The sequence below is a fragment of the Cyclopterus lumpus genome, chromosome 12 (genome assembly GCF_009769545.1).
Source record: "Cyclopterus lumpus isolate fCycLum1 chromosome 12, fCycLum1.pri, whole genome shotgun sequence".
Taxonomy (NCBI): Eukaryota; Metazoa; Chordata; class Actinopteri; order Perciformes; family Cyclopteridae; genus Cyclopterus; species Cyclopterus lumpus.
In genome coordinates, this window is record NC_046977.1 from 4,050,441 (window position 1) to 4,071,348 (window position 20,908).

Here is a 20,908-nt window from a genome sequence, read left to right on the forward strand (position 1 = left end):
TAAAACAATATTACAAATAAAAGTGTGCAAGAACCAAATGTGCTCATCTCAGAGATGTAAACTGGATAAACAGTAAGCATCATAAGTGTAAACTAATGTAAAGTGAGGTTCAAATCCAAAATTGCGAGGACCACAAATAAAAAAAACAGGTGCACACAATACTAGCCGTGTTATTCACTTTGGAACATTAGCTGTGAGATATGGTTTCCACTTCACATGCGACACACACACACACACACACACACACACACACACACACACACACACACACACACACACACACACACACACACACACACACACACACACACACACACACACACACACACACACACACACACACACACACACACACACACACACACACACACACACACCGCAGCTCCGACACATATCGGACCCGCTGGGTGGAAGATTGTTGAAAACGGAGTCGGCGACCGTCTGTGCGGTGGAGCTCGAGACACTAACCAGTAACGAGAGAAACTGGTACAGAAATAGAAAAAGACGTCCGTTCTTTACTGCTGCAGACGCCTTATCGCACAAAATCCACATCCTGTCACACACACACACACACACACACACACACACACACCTAGTCATGCCTGGCCCACAGTTGAACTACTGACGTAACAGAAAGAGAGTGTGACTCGAGGAAGAGGAGGAGGAGGAGGAGGAGGAGGGTTGTGCTGCTGGAAAAATCGGTATGCCCTCAGCTGAGTGTGTGTGTGTGTGTGTGCGTGTGCATATGCAGGAGTGTATGCTTGGCGGCTAGCCAAAGCCCTGAGCTCAGCATTCTGTAATGCACTTCCTCTCTTCATGTCTGCGCTCCACAGCTTGCATAATACAGCTCTGTGCACCAGCGTGGCAACCAAACTTAACTCCTTCACTGCCAGCGTCTCTGCAGAGTTTTGAGAGTTGTATTTAGGACTTTACTTTTAAAAAAAAAAGGTCTAATAAACGCCAAATGCAAAAGTACAAAAGAATGATGGAAAACCAGCAGGGATGGAATTATATAATATATATGATACATATATCACATTTCTTCAGTAATCCACAGCAATATAACTATACTTCCTAAAGATATATGTATGTATGACAAAATAGTTAGATGAGAAGAAGAAATCCATTAAACATGAAGCAGGAAACCAGTAGATCAGTTAGCTTAGCTTAGCATAAAGACTGGAAACGGGGGGAAACAGCTAGCCTGGCAGGAAGTTGCTACATCTGGACAATAAATAGTCCAGCACATAACCACAACTTAGTTTTTATATGTTGAGCCTTAGAGGTGCTGGCAGAGAGATTTGTTTTACCTTTGGATAACACCAGGCTAGCAGTTTCCCCCCGTTTGCAGTCTTTATGCTAAGCTAAGCTAACCGGCTGCTGGCTCCAGCTATAAAACTTTACTGTGCTACACCTCCGGTACACTTTTCAATCTTTAAGTAGGTGTTAATTTGTATAAGAAACTTGAAAAAGAGGTCATTGTATCTCAATGGGACCGACCTGGTTAAATAAAGGCTAATAAAAATAATTAAAAAAATAATAAGAAACATTAACATCTGTGGCAGGCAACAGAACATACAGATACAGAATCAAATAAGTTACATTTTAAAATGTTTTTAATAACTCCTTCTACGAACTTTTGAGAGTCCATTCATTGCGTCTATCAGACTTTTCAAGACCCACAGATAACTTTGAATACACTCCCTTCACTTCACTCCCAATTAAGCCTGAGGTAATCAATTTAAGCCGTCTCTATAGGATTAAGTGAGGAGCATGTCTCAGTAGGGAGGGGGTGGGGGGGTTGCCTGTGAAAGAGCAGTATCTCAACTCCCCACAAAGTTCAGCCTGAGGGGACCTTCAAGGCTGAGAGCAACATCGGCCGCTCAAACTGTGGCTGCAGGGGGTCATTTCTCAGCTATGTGGCCAAAGCCTTCATTTAACTCTCAGCACACAAAAGCCAGATAGACACCCCCCCTATCCCCCCTCTTTCACGCACCAGTCAGCCATTCAGTCAGCTCAGCCTCCAAAGCTGGCCAGTCAGGCGGAAGTGAGAGGCTCTCAGCCAAGGTGTGCTTTGTGTGCGTGTGTGTGTGTGTGTGTGTGTGTGTGTGTACTTCTGGTGACAATAGGGGAACCTAATCTATCACCCGTGGAGATGCAGAGGCACCTATTTGGGGGTGGGGGGGTAGGTGGAGTGTAGGAAGGAGAAGTAAACATCCAATCAATAGCCACGGCGCGCTGATTACCATCTGCTGATCTGAAACCAGTTATTAGCCTCCCGTTACACTTATAAGAGTTAATGGTTGCGACGCTGGTAACCGACTCCTGTGATGCTAGCATCTTCAAGAGAGACGAGAACCGATTGTATCCGTGCATCAACATTGGGAACTAATATGGTCAAACCGTACACCCCACCTCGTTCACTTGGCTCGGCTTCTGCCAATCGGCTTGTAGCTCCGTCACTTCGAGCTAAACACTCAACAAAATCACGACTGTTTGCTGTGCTGGCTCCTCATTGGTGGAACGAGCTCCCCATTGACATCAGGACAGCAGAAAGTCTCTACACCTTCCGTCGCAAACTAAAAACACATCTTTTTCGACTTCACCTTGAATAGGGAAGGTAGAGCCGTAGTAGCACTTTGGTAGCACTTAAATGTCTCTTACTGATAGCACTTTGTAGTTTAACACTTTAGTAGCACTTAAATGTCTCTTACTGATAGCACTTTGTAGTTTAACACTTTAGTAGCACTTAAATGGCTCTTACTGATAGCACTTTGTAGTTTAACGTTATTGAAGAAATTGTACTTGCTTGATTCTTGTTGTTCTAGGTTTGGACTCATGGTTTAATGCACATATTGTAAGTCGCTTTGGATAAAAGCGTCAGCTAAATGACATGTAATGTAATGTAATGTAATATATAAAAATATGGCGGGTAGCCAACTAGCTCTTTGCTAACCGTTAGCTAGCAAAGAACAGCAGGCCGGTCATGTTTCGGTCAGCTGGGTTTGAAAGCCAGCAGCTAACAAGGTGATGTGTTAAGGGACAAGGGGAGGTGGAGTGTGTGTGTGTGTGTGTGTGTGGTAAGGAGCTTGAAGATGCACCTCCATGTGAGCTCAAAATGAGGTCAATGAGGGTTTGTGTTAACTGGGTCAATCTGTGACCCTCTTAAGCGACCGCCAACAGCTCCTTTAAGCACGGACGTATTAATCAACGCCCCCCTGACATCTTTGTCTGTGCGACCATAAACACACCTGGCATTTAAAAAGAAAAAGAAAAATGTTTTATTTAAATCAGTCCAGCCAGTTGATGATCTGCCCCTTCCTTGCAGTCCGGCCTCCCCGCGTTTCGAAACCGAACTGCAGAAATAACAAACTGCACTGAAATACAACACGGAGGCAGGACTGAAATTCCTCAGCTGTGACAGAAAAGCAACAACAACAAAAAAAAGAGCGTCCGCCTTCACGACAGGAGAGGAAAACGACTCCCGGAGAAGCCGCCGTTTTACCGCGTGCATTTCGCCCGACGAGTCCGGCCTGCAGCGGAAACGAAAAAGAGCCGGCGGACTCAAAGAATGACTCAATAACCTGCTGAGAGGAGGGGACGTTCCTCCTAACAAACCACCTCTCAGTGGCTTTCATCAGCACGAACCGATTACTAAAACAAACTATCAAAGCACACACACATACATACACACACACATGTATGAAATGTCCAACTCAAAAGGTGGTGTCTTCAAATAAAAACTCAAAATATATTAAATGCACAAAATCTTCACAAATATTATTAAAAGATATAAAATGCCGTCGATCGATTAAGCAGTTAAATAGTTAGGTCCAGAAGTTAGAGGCAGCATCCAAAGTACATTTAGTATTTAGATAATATTGTAATAAAATAATAATGTATTCTTTAGTATGCACTCCTTCATGTTGCTAGGAGTTGACTGTTTTGAAGTAAGAAGTTGTTTGAAGTTGAAAACATCTCCAAACTGTTGAAGATTATGTAATTACTCTCAATTATCACTTAATTAGGTTAATTTATTTACTTAAACCCTGATGCAGTCTCACATAATAGTCCTGCAATTAATCCATCAGAACACCTTTGTCATCCCCGTGTACGTTACAGCTGCTTTTATAAAGAAATAGAAAATAGAAACTGTAAAATTAAATGCAAATTATGTACAGAATGCTACAACATCTAACACAGTGAAATGTTAAAAACCCCAAATCACGGTGTAATCGGATGAAGCTTTAGTCTCGGCCCAATTCCTCTAATTGGGGTCTTCAAGTTCAACGTCAAGCTCAGAAGAAGCCTGTCGACCCCTCGTTCCTCACACGTTGTGTATCCGCGTGTACGTTGCGTGGTCATTTGAACACATTAATTTAGGAATAAAGAAGGTTTTAAAACAAAAAAAACTGTTATCATGTCCCCCAGGAGTTTCCTTATGTAATTCAGCCTTGGCTTTAATGGGCAAACAGATACAGAACATACATGTGAGGACACGGTGTGGACACATGGGTTCACAGACGAACAGCCAGTAGCTTAAACACAGACCAGTTCAGTAAATATGCTAACACCACACTGGGAAAATACTCTACACGCCCCGCATTTAAAATACTAACAAAAACAAGTATACAAGTAGCAGCAGCAAAGGTTTAATGACTCATAATGGCTAAAAAAAAAATGACCCATGTGAGTATCTTACTATTCTAAATAGTGTATTAATAATATTACTGATGCATGCACGCTGCTAATTTCATAAACAACTTTTTAAAAACGCGATGCATAAGTCTGGAAGGTAACTCGGTGTTATGAACCCCCGAGATGTCGCGCAGTAGAAGCACAAAGTGGAGGCGGCTCCTCCGCGGAGGATCGTGGACGCACACACATTCAATCTGCCGGCGTTTATTTACGTCAATGCGTCTTTGCTAAGATAAATAACGTCCGTCAGAGGTTTCACAACAAGCTTCTAAGGACAGAAGGGGATTTCTTCCTCCCACTTTTAATAGCATTTGTTTGAGTGCCGTCTGTTCCCGATGTGCTCGGTGAAAGTCGTTTGTTGAGCCTCCGAGGACCGCCAGAGCTTCTCCTCTCCAAATGCATTTGTTCCCACTCCAGAGATGCAGCCGATCTCCACAGAGACGCTCGCTGCTGCTGTTGCTGCTGCTACTGCTGCTGCTAATGAGCACAGGAATCCCACCAAGACATAAATGAAATCAAATAAAAAGCTTTTAGTGTTTGCTTACATTTTGATCCGATTGTCGTTTATTAAATCGTGACGCGAATATCCTCTGAATCGTGTCCGTGGGAGGAAAAGTTACCGCTCTCACGTTGGTACTTTCAATATGAAACCAACGGTGAGTTAGCTTAGCGTAAAGACTGGAAATAGGGGGTGAAACAGCTAGCTGCCTAATTATATAAGTTATATATTGAATATATAAACAAAAACCAGCAGGAGAGCTTTCAACGCTAACACAACCGTTAGCGGCTAACGCACAGAGGTTCAGTTACCGGTACATTACGATGTGTTCAGGCTCCGTAAACACGAGTACTGGCTGAGGGTGAATTATAACGGCATCGTGATGCGTTTACCTGTAATACAATGTAATGTTTTAGTGATGAACTAGAATAAATCCAGTAGTTTGAAGGCGATGTTTGTACATGAAAATAAAATAGATATTAGAGATGAATTATGAGCCGTTTAACTTCTTAACACCATCCGTATCGGCAGCATGAAAGCGTCCGGGTGCAGTGACTTTCAAGTGACCTTCCAGTCTTCATGCTCAGCGAAGCTAACGCCGTCCAGCCTCGTGTTTACCTTACAGACACGAGAGTGGCATCAATCGCCTCTTCCGTCTCTTGGCACGAGAGCAAATATTTACCAAAATGGCGAACGGTTCCTTTAAAAAAACGGCTACAAGATGTGGATTCATTAAAGAATATGTATTCTGCTAAAGTGCCTTTAATACCTCGGGTAAAAAAAAAAAAAAAAAAAGAGAGAAAGAAGCTGAAAGTATTTTCAATCCTCTCAATTATTTACATCCCGCCTTTGATCACATCCGCTAAAGATACTGACAGAAATAAAGCAGGAAGAAGAGGAGAGCCTCGACGGGGGAATAACCGTCGGTGCATCGGTGGAGCCGGCCAACAAAAGGCCGACGAACACTCGGTAAACTCTGTGGGAACAAAAGCGTCGGCAAACGTACGCCACGCCACGCCGGAGGCGGAAGAAGAAGTACACAGATATGGTTTTGTTTACAAAATAACAACGACTAAGAGGAAAAACCCTGCAGGACACACGTTAAGTCCAGGATGCTTTTCCGCATTTGTTACACACACACACACATATCTGCTGTATACGACAGTATTTAAATCTAACATTTGAGAAACACTTATAACCCAAATGACTGGGCGACCCTTTCCAGTAAGTAAAAGTGAGAAGCAACAAAAAGGTTCACTTCCTTAATCTCGTTGCATCAACGTAAACTACGAGTCAGGACGTCGTATTTTTTTGGGGGGCATCTTTACTAAATGATTAATCAAGTTAGTTAATATTTGCCAATCAATTATCTTTTGGTTGAGTAATCAACGCAGCTTTGCTGTTAAGTAGCTATAGAATCACAGAAAGGTGAAGAGGTAGAATATTTGAGGTCAGCGGAGAGGTTGTCAGAAGTACGACTTCGGAATGCGGAACCTTAAAATACGAATGAATGAAAGTGTTGCATCATTGTTGATTGCGTAATGCATCCACGCTTCAGCAGTTTTCACAGTTCAATCTGCGAATCGACATCGAGTTCAATCAGTTTAATAAATCACCGACTTGAACCTGAACCACGTGACGGCCAGAAGACATGTTAAGGAAATATTCCACCTGGCCTTCTTTTTTCAAATCGAAAAACACGTTAAAATTAAAAACAAACCAAGCCAGAATATTTCAGCCCTCTGTCGAATCATCTCTCGGGAAACTATAGATTTATTTTTGTAAACGGGACTGTCAAGAGGGAGAACCGACATTTGGCTTAAATGATTAAAATCGCTTGTAAAAAATAAAAAAAATAGTTGCTGTTGAACAACTAAGTGATTAATCAGCTTTCACCGAGATCCACCTCACTGTGAATAATCCAACACTCCGGCTTACTTTAAAACCCAGCTTAAAGAGAACTGAAAACAATCCAGGCTTTGTGTGCGTGTGTCCTGCGTGTGTGTGTGTGCTTAACAACGAGCCCAGCAGCATTACCGGGGCTCGTCTTTGTCTGCACCCGACGGAGAGAAACCGTTTAACTGTCAGCGTAACGTCTGCAGGATGGAGAAAATACTTCCCTTCACGGCGTCACGCAGGAGGAGGGGCCGCCGGTTGTCAAAACAGGATGCAGGCCACATCATATCAAACCCAGAGCTACACCCTCGACCTCCTTTCTCTCTATTTGGGTTCAACTGACGCTGCGGCTTGCTCAACGTTTCTGGGGGAACAGAGGAGCGACTGGGGCGGCGAGATAAACACCGCAATCAATCGGCTCCTCTTTTCTTTCTTTTGTGTGTTCATCAGGGTTATTTTTCGGGGGTTTCTGTTGCCTCACTTTTATCTCGTCTCCACCCGTCTCGCTGCACCTCGTTTACCGGCTGGGAAACGGCCTCCGGTTCGGCTGCCACCGTTTGATTCGTCAGTTTCTATCCATCCTCCACGCAGAGATATTAATCTTCCTTTCTCTCTCTCTCTGCTGGGGAATACAATGAAGAGAGTAACTAAATAGATTAAGTGTAACGTTGGGGGCAATTAGCTTGAGTATATCTTAATTTAATTTATACTTGTACTCCACTGCATTTCAGGGAAAGATATTATACTTTTTACTCCATTACATTTATTTAACAGTTAATTAAGAGTAGCTGTCCTAATGTCAAATAAACTTCCTGATTTATTATTATTATTAGTTTATTTATAACAAATTGTGGACCAGCAACTTCTTCAAAATTGGTCTTACATAATAAACAGTTGCATGTGTTTTGTTTCTAAGTGGTTGCTCAGACAAAATAATACATTTAATTCCTTTTTAAATCAACATTTTTCACAGAACTTCTCTCTCTCCCATTAATAATCTTACAACCCCTCATATTTATCTGGCGACACTTTGAAATGACGTTATACATAATAATATATGAATCACAGCCTATTTTACTGCAGGATCGGTACTTTTACAGCTGACGCGCTAAGTACATTCCTCTCACTATACTTCTGTACTTTAAGTAGGCGTTTGAATGCAGGACTCCGTCCTCAGCGGTTTCTCTCCTCCCCTCATTGTAACTCGGCGTGCAGCTGCACACATTCACCCGACCGGCCTCCTTTAACCACCAGCGCCCCTCCCTGCCGCTAACCGCATTAAAGCCCAGTCGATACGCTTCTCGAGTGCATCCCGTTTCCATCGCGCGTAACGACGTTACTCATCTTTTAACAGATGAAAACAATGACTCAACTTGTAGGCGCATGCCAGGCATACCCCGGAAACATGTGGCGGCTTGTGTCACATCAGAGGTGTGTGACTTTAGTTGAGCGACTGGTTCTTTTTTTTTATTTTAAAAGCGTTCGTCAAGTTGATATAATCACACATTGTTATTACGAGGGCAGCAACTGACGATTATCTTCATTATCAAACCATCTGCTGATTATTTCCTCCATTAAAGTGGCATTCGACGCAACCTGAATGAATGAATGAAAGCCGTTGTTTGTCTTGGAGAAACTCTCCTCCGTCTAAGGAGACGGTCTCTTGTGGCTCTGGAAGGAGGAACGTCTGAAAAGAAAAAAATAACCCCCTGAAGATGTCATTTGTAGTCAGGGTAGAGAATTTAAATATGTGCAATAAAACCTGTGTTATCAACCTTAAGGTTTGAAAGAGGCAGCGATGTCTAACTGCAAAGTGGGAATAATTATGTTGGACGTTCCTGGAAGTAAATGTTCCATTCATTTTCCCCATAGATGATGTTACACATTGATCTCAATAATAAGTAGGAAATATTGCGTCAGAATAATTCTGAACTACAAGACTGTGCACACAAAAACAACAGGAGACGTTAACGGAGACTCCCGAAGTGGATTTCTGAAAGAAACATCTAGTCACAGAGCTTAAGAAGCTGTAACTTGTGGCGCTAACAGCAGGAAGAAGCTGCTGAAGTTTATTTTGTTTCTCAATTCAAAGTTTAAATGAATTCACTTTGGGATTTTTGTGTGTAAATCTATCATCTTCAGATCACCAACTGTCCAAAAAAAACCAACCTAAATAAATTTAGTTAGTTATTACATGTGCCAAAAGAAAAGCAATTGAGAAGCTGGAACAAGATAATGGTGATTGGCTGCATTTATACGATAACATCTGCCAATTATGACGATAATATTGACACGCTTTCTTGAAAAGTGACTTTTAAAACACATGACGTTATTTTACTTTAAGCTGTTATGACTCTCAACCGATAAAAGTCGAAAAGGACAAAACAGTTTGCCCGCAAGAGTTTAAAAGGTCACGGAAAACAAGATCAAATAGTTTCGGGATGCACCTTAAAACCTGGTTTTACTCGTCCCGGTTTCCACGGGCTGTATATCTGTTGAAGCTTCCGGGCGTCCGCCCGAGAAAAAAAAAAGCAGCGACGTGTCTGTGAGTCAGGCAGCTATGCTGCAGGTCGGGGAGAGGCCTTCAGCTACAGCTGGACCCGGAGAACGAGAATCATTTGCTTGTTATTACAGAGACAGGAAAAAAAGAAGAAGAAGAAGAAGAAGAAGAAGAAGGGTGAAGCATGCAAAGAGGCAGAATAATAAACTGAAAGCAGACAGGACGATGAAGAGCCGAGGCGGAAGGCAGGAAGTGGATGGTTTTCGGTCCCCGTGACAACAGCGGGGCCGGTTCTGGCAGTCAACGGGTTTACATTATGTGACACACAGTCTGGGGCGCTTGGTACATTTGGCTAAGCAAACGCGATGGTGGTTTCACTCCCTGGGCTCGGCGAGCCCGGGCGTATAGATGCTGAGGCGGCGTTATATCTGGCAGAGCAGGTTCACACAGAGGCAGGTTTAAATACAAACTCTTTTTTCTAAAACTCTATATAAAACAATGTTGAATCTCAAAAGGAAGGACATGGGATGAATCAAGTCTAAACTTTCTAATGGCAGCGTTTGACTGCCGGACATGCAAATGAACAAAGTTCACTTTATAAACTCCGCTCCACCCTGTCTCAGCAGCGGTGACGTATTTATTTTTAGTAGAACAGGAAGTTAGCATCACCCCCGAGTCAAGTAGTCACTGATTATTCAATTTTGTGATTATTGCACACAAATAAGCTTGGAGAAACACGAGCTGTTATGATACTTTTTGTTCATCAAGATAATGAGCACCACCTTTATGATATTTCACTCATTTCCAGGTTTTAACGACTGTATTTGGGGTTTATTACAATGTCGACCAATAAAAAGTACAATACACAAAAAGAAAGGAAACTGCTCCAATGGAGGAGGGCCCATCGGTCTTCATTAATCATGCTCTGGCTGTGAGCTTTAAGGTAACAAACAGCCTCTGATAGACGACACCTTTAAAAGTTCCCGTTAAAAAAAAAAAAGGTAAGCAGTGCTCATAAGCAGCTTCTGGTTCACACGTGGGTCGCCTGCTCTACAAGAGCCTCTCGTTCCACACAGAAAACATCCATTCGTTCCCTCCCCTCTGCGACTTCAGCCACTTTTCCATGAGAATAAAAAAAGAGAAGATAAAGAATGCGCGGTTTTGTCGCCGATGGCCTCGAGAAACACGGCGAGCGGCACCCGGTGTTTAGAAAACGCTCGCAGCACTTCACCTTTTGTTAACTCAAAAGCGCTCGGTTTGCAGAGCGGCGGAGGTCCGAAGGGCGCTTCTCTTCGAGAGAGAGGGCGACCCCGCGAGGCGTTCCCATGAGGCGGCGGGGGGGGGGGGGGGGGGGGTGACAGCGGCAGGCTTTGACTTGCTGAGAGAGTCGGGGGGGTTGAATAAAACTCCCCAGACGCCCACAAAAGAAGAAGAGAGACCACTTCACACTGCTTTCTCCCTGGAGGAATAAAAAGGGTATCTGGAGCTGAAACAGCTAAAATCAATTAGTTGATGCACAGGCCTGAATTGGCATCGTTTAAGTACATTCTCAAGCAAACAATCCCCAGTGCTTTCTTTATCGTATGCCATAGTGAACCTGAAGAGGGATAAAGCTACTGGGAATTTACGTTATCAAATCCATTGTTTTGTGGCTCTAAGTAGTGAAAAATGCAAGATAATGGATCCATGTTCCTTGTTTTAATCGACCGTCAACCAAGAACTTAAAAATGATCAAATATTCACATTTGAGGCAGTTGTTTGAACGACAACTATTAAATCGGTTCAAAGTAATTCAATTAATTTTCTGTTCAATTAAATCAACCAATCGTTGCAGGTCTAAACCGGAACATTTTGGGACTTTAGTCGGAGAACGTGAACGCAGCAGCAATATTTAGAGTCCAATAAGAAGATGGAAAAAAAAAAAAGGGGGGATCTATCGAGTGCAGACGAAGGTAAACTAGTTCCTCCCTCCTCCTCCTCCCTGCTCCTCCCTTCTCATCCGCCTCTCCCTCGAGTTGAAGGTTAATGATGAAGGGACACGGCGGAGGAATACAACACGGCGGAGGAATACAGATCGTGGGAGACGTGGATGGATGTGGGGAGAGAGCTAAACCAGTCTGTGAGCAGCTGTGGCTGAGAGATTACGAGCACATGTTAAATACTGACCAACCTGAAAAAGGATAACGTTGGTAATATTCTGTATCATTCATCTCGTCAATAAATCCCATGGAAATATCCTCATAATTAGCCTGATATCTCTTGTTCCTCTGAGCCGTGGAGCTCCATTAAAACACCTCAATGGGCCTCCGTGTTGTTCCTTCGTCACCATCAACACACTTCAGTTCATTCTGAAGTGAGGATTCATCCGCCGCTGAAAATAGTCCCTAACAAACTTTCCGCTTGTTTGTTTGATTTAACTACAGTGAGCAGCAGTTTTAAGAAAGTATATGTATATATATATCCTTAGTTTTGACACTGACCTGGAAACGACTCGTCAACCAGCAACAACCAAAGACTGACCCAGTTGTAGGACTTTAAACGCCTCCACCCTTAATTTGTATGGTCACTGTGGTGTAAAAAAACATGTCAGAAATGTCGGCTTTCGCCAGCGACCGGCCTCTGTGAGATGCAGCCGAGCGTTCGCCCGATAAAAATTGATCTTGCAAAGCAGAAGCATATTGAGGCGATATGCATACACCATTAATGCTGATCAACAACCTGCAAGGCTGAGTGTGGTGTGTATGTGTGTGTGTGTGTGTGCTCTCCAGCTCAGCATACTTACAAAGCTTTGCATCATTCAATAGGTGTGCGCGGACTCATTGATTCTTCATAAAATTGGAGATAAGAGCGAGCCGGCAGTAATCAGTGTGTACACATAAAGGCCTAAGGCTTAATGCATGCATCAGTGTGTGTGTGTGTGTGTGTGTGTGTGTGTGTGTGTGTCTGTGTGCGTGATATAAACGCAACTTGTGGTTTGATATGCTTGGATCAAGTTTAATTCAATATGCTGAGTTCAGCAGTCAAGGGTATGAATATGTACTGTATCGCAATATCAGGGATTTAGCCGAGGAAGCGATAATCAATATTGTTTTATAATAAAAGGTGAAAGTGTTCTCATCTTTGCAGTTAGACCTAGTTAGCGACAAGCTGGTGAACATAATGGCGCATTTAGCAGCTCGAGGGTCAAGTTTCAGGCGTCTCGAGTTGATTTCAGTTCCACTTGAAATTAATTTCCCCTCTAAACATCTCGTGTAGTTTCATTTAAATAACTGATCGAGTCCCAAAAGAGGTTAAACTGTCTGATATTTGACAGAAAAAGCAAAGAAAAACTAAAATATAAAACATAAATGTGTGCAGCAGTACTACAATAATATCGGTCCCAGTCGACATCTTTTACTTTTTATACTTTATGTACTCTTTGCTAATAATACCTTTGCTGCGAGTGGGATTTTGAATGCAGGACTTGTGATAGAGCACTTCTAGATTGTGGTATTTGTACTTTTACTCGAGGCTCCTTCTAAACACTCGGACGCTGCACCTCAGTGGACGATCGTCCAGCCAGAACGTTGCTTTTTCAGGGCCGAGTCGGACTCCAGAGACCAGAGAGAGAGAGATTTCTCTGTGTGGTGATGGCCAGCAGAACCAAACCCAACATCTGAGCACTGGAAACTACAGATAGACACTCAGTCTGTCTATGGAGCAGCAGGCCTGTGACAGATTTGAGGGCCGAGTCTCAAATTCTGCACTTCGGTGTACTAAATGACAGAAATGTGGCTGTGAAACATTTCAGGGGGGGGGGGGGTAGGATTACTGGATTACTTTGGTACTTAAGAAAACGTGTTTTGGAGAGTTTGTTGGCTATAAATCCGCCAACCTGGGCTTTAAGGGAACTACGATGGACATTTTTAGTAATAAATCAATAATCAATAACGAGAATAATTGTCGGCCTGAACGCAGTACCTTTATTTCCCGACTGAGCGAGTGAGAGACGGGAGGGGATTGTATTTTTCCCCATCGATAACAAACACTGCGTACCGACGGCATTGATGTTTGAATGACCTTTGACCCCGGACGCTGCAGCTGGAAGCACATTAACATGAGATCGGTCAGCGGGAGGAGAGGAGACGGTAAAAGGTTTGGACTTGACCTCGTGTGCAGAGCGAGCAGCTTTACACGTGACCTAATAACCGGGTAACGCAGGTAGCAAACACATTACCGCACATGTTTTCCCACCATATGTAGACGCCGTCCTTAGCCGGCTGAACGTAATGTCCCCCCCCCCCAAAAAAAACACCGCAGCCTATACTTTAACATGTAGCCTATACTTCAGCCCAGACATGCACCGGAGCGCATGAGCAGAGACCACGTCATGCTTACGGGGGAAACCTCCATTCAGCTCCTCCGACATGCTGCGTTTGACCTTTTTAAAATGTCACAATCAGTGTCGTTTGTTTTATTGGGGGGGGGGGGATCTGAAAAGTGTTTGTGAATAAGCTAGGCCTTCTTTTTACGGAGCAGGAAGTTGTTTAATGAAATGATCCGTCGATGCACTAGTGTGGTCTGGATTTATAATATTTGTGATGAATCCAGAATTCTGTGCAGAAAGCTGCTGTTTTATGCACCCGGGGATGCGTTTCTGGTTTCTCAGCTGCTTCTCTGCATGAAACTCGACTGCAAAGCGGACTTCGTCCCCAGAGCAGCTCGTCTTCCACCGCGAACTACAAAGAGAGACGATGGAGGATATTGAACTGGTCTCAAAAAGGAAAGCCGTCCGTCTGGAGAAGATCCCGTTTGTTATACAACTGCATGCATGTTCTAAAGTGATTGCGTCTACATTTTCAGAACTGCTGGTTTGAAGCTAATTGCACGCATTGACCTGTAAAGGTCTTTCTTTATACGGTATGCACGAGAACCTTGACTTTGCTACTTACAATTAGAGACTCGGTGATTGCAAGCATAGTGGCAATTAATGACCAGTTATGACGGAATAACTGTATCGTGCTGCTATTGCAGAAATTTTTTTTTTTTAACTGCAAAACCTGCATTTGCATTTTTTTCGGCGTCTTTGAGTCGTTTCAAGGACAAGATTAAGATTAATATTTCGTTATCGAATTAAATCGGGAGGATTATCTTCTTCCTTTTATTGTTCGGTTTGTAAAACGTCAGAAAAGTGTGTCCTAGAACTCAAGGTTTTTATTTTTTTGTCTGAGCAACAGTCCCAAAACCACCAATTATTCCATTTGCTCTAAAGTAATACAACAAAAAACATCACATTATTGGCATTTGTGCCTCAAAAATGGCTGAAACGTTTAAATTCTTGTCAAAATATTCGACTCTGGACACTTTTATTATTGTTTGGTGTTTGGTATTAAAATCGCCGTGGCCTGGAGCGTATTCGGAGCAGCAGCAGCACACTTCAGTTATTTCCTCGGTGTTGATAGTCCACCTCGCAGCTCAATAACATCCCCACCAACTATGATATTGGCAACAACCGGGGGAATAAAGTAACCCTCAAGTCTAACCTCGAGAAGCTGCAGTTTGTTTGCTCTCGTAAGATGGGAAAAATAAATAAAAAATGGCCGCCTTTATCTGTGCACTGATTAGCAGTGAGGGTTTGTTGTGGAGCACTAAGGGGGTCCACGGCAAATGTGTGCCAATTCATTTCCTCAAGGTCTGCTGCGAGAGAGAGAAAACCTCCCTCCGCTGGTACAGCCCACACGTGGGGAGATTACATCTTTTATTTATCACTTCTTGGCTCTATTTTTCCAGCAAATTCCAGGCCGGGGCGCAATCAGCCAAGAAAGAAACCCTCCCTGTGAATGTGAGTGTGTGTGTGTGCGCGCACACACACACACACACACACACACACACACACACACACACACACACACACACACACACACACACACACACACACACACACACACACACACACACACACACACACACACACACACACACACACACACACACACACACACACACACACACACACACACACACACACACACACACACACACACACACACACACACACACACACACACACACACACACACACACACACACACACACACACACACACACACTAGTGTTATTCCTCTTTGTAAGCATGCCCCCCCGCCTCCTCCCTCTCTGGAATAACCCAGATTCTGTTTCTTCCCTACAGAAACGCTTCCCAATATCTGGGAATATATGGCCGTCTTATTTCGGCAGGACAGAAGCCGGTACGTGTGTGTGTGTGTGTGTGTGTGTGTATTCTCCGTGGCCCTACTCACAAAGCCCACATGCATTTAAAAGAAGGGGCGTGGGGGCGGGGAGAAAGGGACGTGTCATGCAGCCACTCAAGTGTTCAGATTGCATTACGACTCAAATTAACCATGCAGCGTAATGGGATTACAGCCCTCAGCGCTCTCTGGGAAGGTGTCCCGGGTCTGGTCCAACTCACAGGTGACAGACACCATCACAAAGACTCCAGGCTGAACCAGGCGTTGATAATAAACGCTGCCAACTAAAAACTATGCAGCCAAAGCGCTTACTGTTTTCGATTACACTTTAAAAAAAGGACACAAACGTGAACCAATTGGCTGCAAACCGGTGTGAATCGGGGCCCGGGTTAAAAAAAAGAAAGAGAAGAACCGTTGTGCTCAATACGCTTCCTCCTTTCCAAATCTCCTCTACTTAACAAGGGAGTGAAAAGATGCTTTTGTTTGCCTTTCCTTTTAGGAGGCGACAGGAAGCTTGAAAGACACAAATGAACATGAAAATAGGAACAAAGTGCCAAACTCACAATGGGAATGCTGGGCATTCGATACGTGTGCTTGGGGAGGTAATTAAAATATCAAAAAGGAAGACAAAGGAACATGAAAGTACCAAATAAAAATGGACAGAAAACCAAAACGTTACACTCAATGTTGTTGTTGCTGTTGTTGTTGTTGGTGGTGCAGTAAAGTTGCACATGCAGCGGTCCGTTTAGCACACAGGTGTCTGTTCCCATTTCACTCAGGGGGGGGAAAGAGTGAGCACGTTGACTTCTGTAATGGTTATTCTCTGCATTCCAGTAATAGCACGCCGTAGATGCACTCTAAATATACACACCGACGATAATGTGAGACTGCATATTTGACTGCTTTCCAACTCGGTAATTTATTCTGCTGATCAAACAAATATGCGAGCCCACAAAAGAGACGCAACGTGCATAAACAAGCATCCGAACTGTGGACAACTCATCCAAATGCAATGTGCGTCAGTTGACACCCAACCCAGCACTTCCCTTATTACCCAATACTTTGTTTAATAGCTTACAAATTCATTTAAAACACAGTCTTGTTTTCTGAATGGCAAAACTCTAACCGAATGTGATCATAAAGCAGGACGTAGTCCTATTAAAAGCATGTAAAAGAGCATTAATGTCAACATGTTTTCACTAAATATAAAGTACTTCCATATGGTATTGAGATTGAGAATATATTATTACATTTTGGGTGATTTCTGGCTTCCAGTCTCACGGTTTTAACCCCAAACCAGCTTTCGATAATCTTACTTTTGTGTCCCAAATTGACACGGCTGAATCTCACATTAGCCTAATTCATTAACACCTCTGAAAAACCTGCAGCAGACATATAGACATGGTTATTTATCCTCATTCTGGGGAAGTTTCTCAAGCGGGTCCGGTGGTGTTGAGATGTGAAAATGTGGGGATTCTTTTGTTGAAGCCACAGCTTGATTTTCAACACAATTAGAGGATTTTTTTGGAGGCTTTGTACCCTACATTTTACATTCAAACTGCCCTCGAGCACAACAGGATTTAAATGCCCCAGTCACACATTCCCATTCACGCACACAGCATATTTAAAGCCCCATTGTGGGCTCTCCTCTGTCGCCTCACCGCTTCACCCTTTTGTTGTCAAAACCCGGTCACTTTATCCACCTTCAGCACTCGACATTCAACCGTAAATGCGAGTCTCCGTTGTCGCTTTCTGGGCGGTTTAGTTGCCAGAAAAAGGAGGTGGGTGTTCGGGTATACACTCACCGACTTGCAGCACGTTGTCCACGCAGCCGCTCTCCAGCAGAGCGATGCCCCGTCGGAAGGGCAGCCGCGTTTCGTCGGCGCTCTCCCCGCCGCTTCCGCTCTCCTCCCCGCTGCCGGTGTTGAACGACGAGTACATGCAGATCTCTCGCTCGCTCCTCGGGAACGACCAGTAAACGATCCGCCTCTGGACGGGCTCCGGGATGCGCTCGAAGCGCTCCTCCACCCTCTGAAACGGCCACTTCTCCGCGACTCTGCGCGCCGCGATGTCCAGGAGGGTCTCCGGGTTCTGCGTCTTGCTGGACTCGCCCGGCGCGGCACCGGAGGAGCCACCGCCGCCGCACGGCGCCCCCGCGGCCCGCTGGCCTTGCCGACACGCAGCACCGTATCCCGGGCGACAGCAGAGCCGCTTCGCCGGGGGCTGATGCACGCGCTCCGCCATGATAGCTCCGCTTTTACGCACCGTCTGAACGGGACGGGGAAGGGGAGAGGTTACCCACGGCTTGCTTGTCGGCCGCGTATGGCCAAATCATCCTTTTATGGAGACATGGGGGCAGGGCTTCTCCGAGCTTGTCAAACCCCTTTGTTGACAAACGAAGAGAGGGCGGGGTCTGGCCGGCTAGCTCGATGCAAGCAAAAAAAAAAGAAAAAAAAAAAAAAAAAAAGGACCGGATGGCGGAATTCCGTTAATCCTTTGTGAGGTTTGAGAACCACAAACAAACTAAAAACACCGACTCTGCGTCTGGGCTTTCGGTCCGAACCGTCGACGTGTTCGCGGGGATCACGAACGGAGAGCAGGCGGCGACCGGGAGCTCGGAAAGCCGGACTGAACGCTGCCGATTGGGGCGGTGATCGGGCCTGTCAACACTGGAGCCTCGTGGTTTTGGGGGAGGGGGCCAGTGAACGCAGCACCGCCCCCCCACCCCCTTGCGTGTTACGTTTAAAGGTCCACTGGAATGTGGATCCGTTTAAAGAAACAACTCGATAGTTAAATACATGGATGGAGTAGTAATACTGCTGCTAGCAAGTAACACATCTTCTTAATGAATGGCTTTGTGTGCGTGTGTGTCTCTCACACACACATTGACACACACACACACACACACACAGATGTTAAACAGCACAATAAGCAAGCATAAAAAGTTATTTAACACCTTAAATCATGAAATGTAAAACATTACTTTGTGTTGAATGTGTAATTAATTCAATGATAATTTTACTTTCAATACTCAATAGTATTTTTATAATAAACTTAAAAAATACTCCATTACACGTAAAAGTGTTAAAAATACTCAATACTTACGACACCAATGTCGGAGCAACGTGTTGCAGGTGGAGCTCCTTTAAAATTCAACAGTTCATCCACCTTTTTTTATCCTCATTCCATTGTTTTCAATTGTGGTGCGTTCAGGGACCCGTTTACAACTGGGACTTCCAGGTAAATGCAATCAACAACCTGATAAAACACAAATCCAGGAGTCAACAACAACAACAACATGACCATTATCCACAGTGAACTCTGTCCAGTAAATTATAACAGCGGTGCGTTCCTGAAGTGCATTTTTTTTGTTTGCATCAGGAGGAATGTAATAAAATAAATACAATCAGTTAATATGATACGTTATAATAGATTAAACTATTAGTAGTTACGTTTAGCTTCAACTTCTGCAATATTAAAATGTTCCTTACATGTTATATCATGAGTATTATTAATACTATTATACTAAGTATCTTTACACTGACTGGGGCCATTCTGTTTACATTTGGCTGATAATACTTTGTACTTTTAAGATTTTTTAAATAAAGGACTTTGAGTATTTGTATTTTGTTTAAACTTTTACTTCAAGCAAACTTGTGCTTATTCGTTTTCTGAATTAAAAAATAAAAACAAATGTTTGCATCCTATAATTGAATGTTTCTTTTGTTATTGTTGGTATCTTACTTATATGCTTCTGATGCAGCCGTTTCAGAAAGCATATTCTGTAGAAGCAAACTGTAACTCATTTGTTAAACACTTTTAAAATCTCCTAACCGACAATTATATGATCAAATCTTTAACTGCACCACATAATATAAACAGTTATTGCATCTTATTTAACATGAATATTACTGAAAAACTATGTAAGGACATTTATTTCATCTTATATGGCCAAACAGTTTGCGACATGAACATCCAGGAGAGAAAATGAACATTAGTACAAAGGTCGAAATGCAACAAGTACATTTACTCATTGTGATTAATGTCCATTTTATGCTACTTTATACCTCGATTCCACTACAATTCACTCCGCTTTACAGCTTTAGTTGGTCCTTTTCCGGCATTACCAGTATCTTTACTTTCGATTCAGTACATTTAGCTGATAATACTACCTGTACGAAGGTAATATTTCCAATGCAAGACGTTTACTTGTAATGGAGTATTTTCACAGTCAGGTATTGCTATTTTTTTACACCTGCATTAAACATTAATTTAGAGTCGTATTTTTGGTTAATATTCACTTTCCTTTTGGCTCTGGTTTTGGACCTCCACCAACTTATTAGAGAAGTATCTGGCTTTTTAGCCAGATGTTCCACTCTTTTCACCAGTGAACTGAGTTTCTCTGATGTCTGGTGAAGGACAGGAAGTAGATTTATCAGCATAAAAAACATCTTCCTACTGCTGGAGACCAGTTGATGAGCAAAGTGAGACTGAATCATAAAGTAAATCGGGCTAAAGTGACTAAAAAGCCGGGTGCCGATTCTCTGCGGGTTGTTCCACGTCACGTGAAGTAGTTTTTGATTTGGTGTTAATATGAGAAATATTGATTAGTAGGGCTTCAAGGAAAGAGGAGCTAATCTGGTCTCACTGGTGCTTCGTAGCCTGAGGGGAAGCCTAATTGAAAAATGTGACGTAGACGGTTAAAACTAAAATGCACTTTGGACAACGAATGCGGTTCGATTTGGTTCAAGAGATGCGTGAATGTGAGGGTGAAGGATCCACAGGCCTAAAAACTCCTCAGGAATCACACAGTGGATAGTTATTCTGATCCTTTGCTGCAGTAAAAGTACCAAAACCACACAAGTAAAAAGTCCTGCATTCAAAAGTATGTATCAGGCGAATTTACTTTAAGTACAAGTACTCACTGTGCATTCAAATAATCCCTGTCAGTATTTTACTATTATATCTGATGTTTCTAGATTCATATTACTGCTGCATTAATGCATATGCGTTATGTTAACTCCTTTCGTGAAGTAAAAAGTACAGTATTTACCTCTGAGGAGTAAAAAATACAGTATTTACCTCTGA

At 43.3% G+C, this 20,908-nt stretch overlaps 1 protein-coding gene across 2 annotated transcripts in view; it reads right to left on the reverse strand.

Moving 5' to 3' along the window:
- zswim6 (zinc finger, SWIM-type containing 6) overlaps positions 1-18,256 on the reverse strand; it is a 34,404-nt gene extending 16,148 nt beyond the window's left edge. The window contains exon 1 of one of the 2 annotated variants that reach the window (XM_034547586.1): positions 17,626-18,256. In XM_034547586.1, the coding sequence (XP_034403477.1) occupies positions 17,626-18,064 (439 nt within the window). In that variant the 5' untranslated portion in view covers positions 18,065-18,256. Of the gene's footprint in view, positions 1-7,234; positions 7,318-17,625 lie in introns of those variants that run through there. The other variant, XM_034547588.1, reaches the window with a different exon arrangement.
- Positions 18,257-20,908: the final 2,652 nt, after the last annotated feature.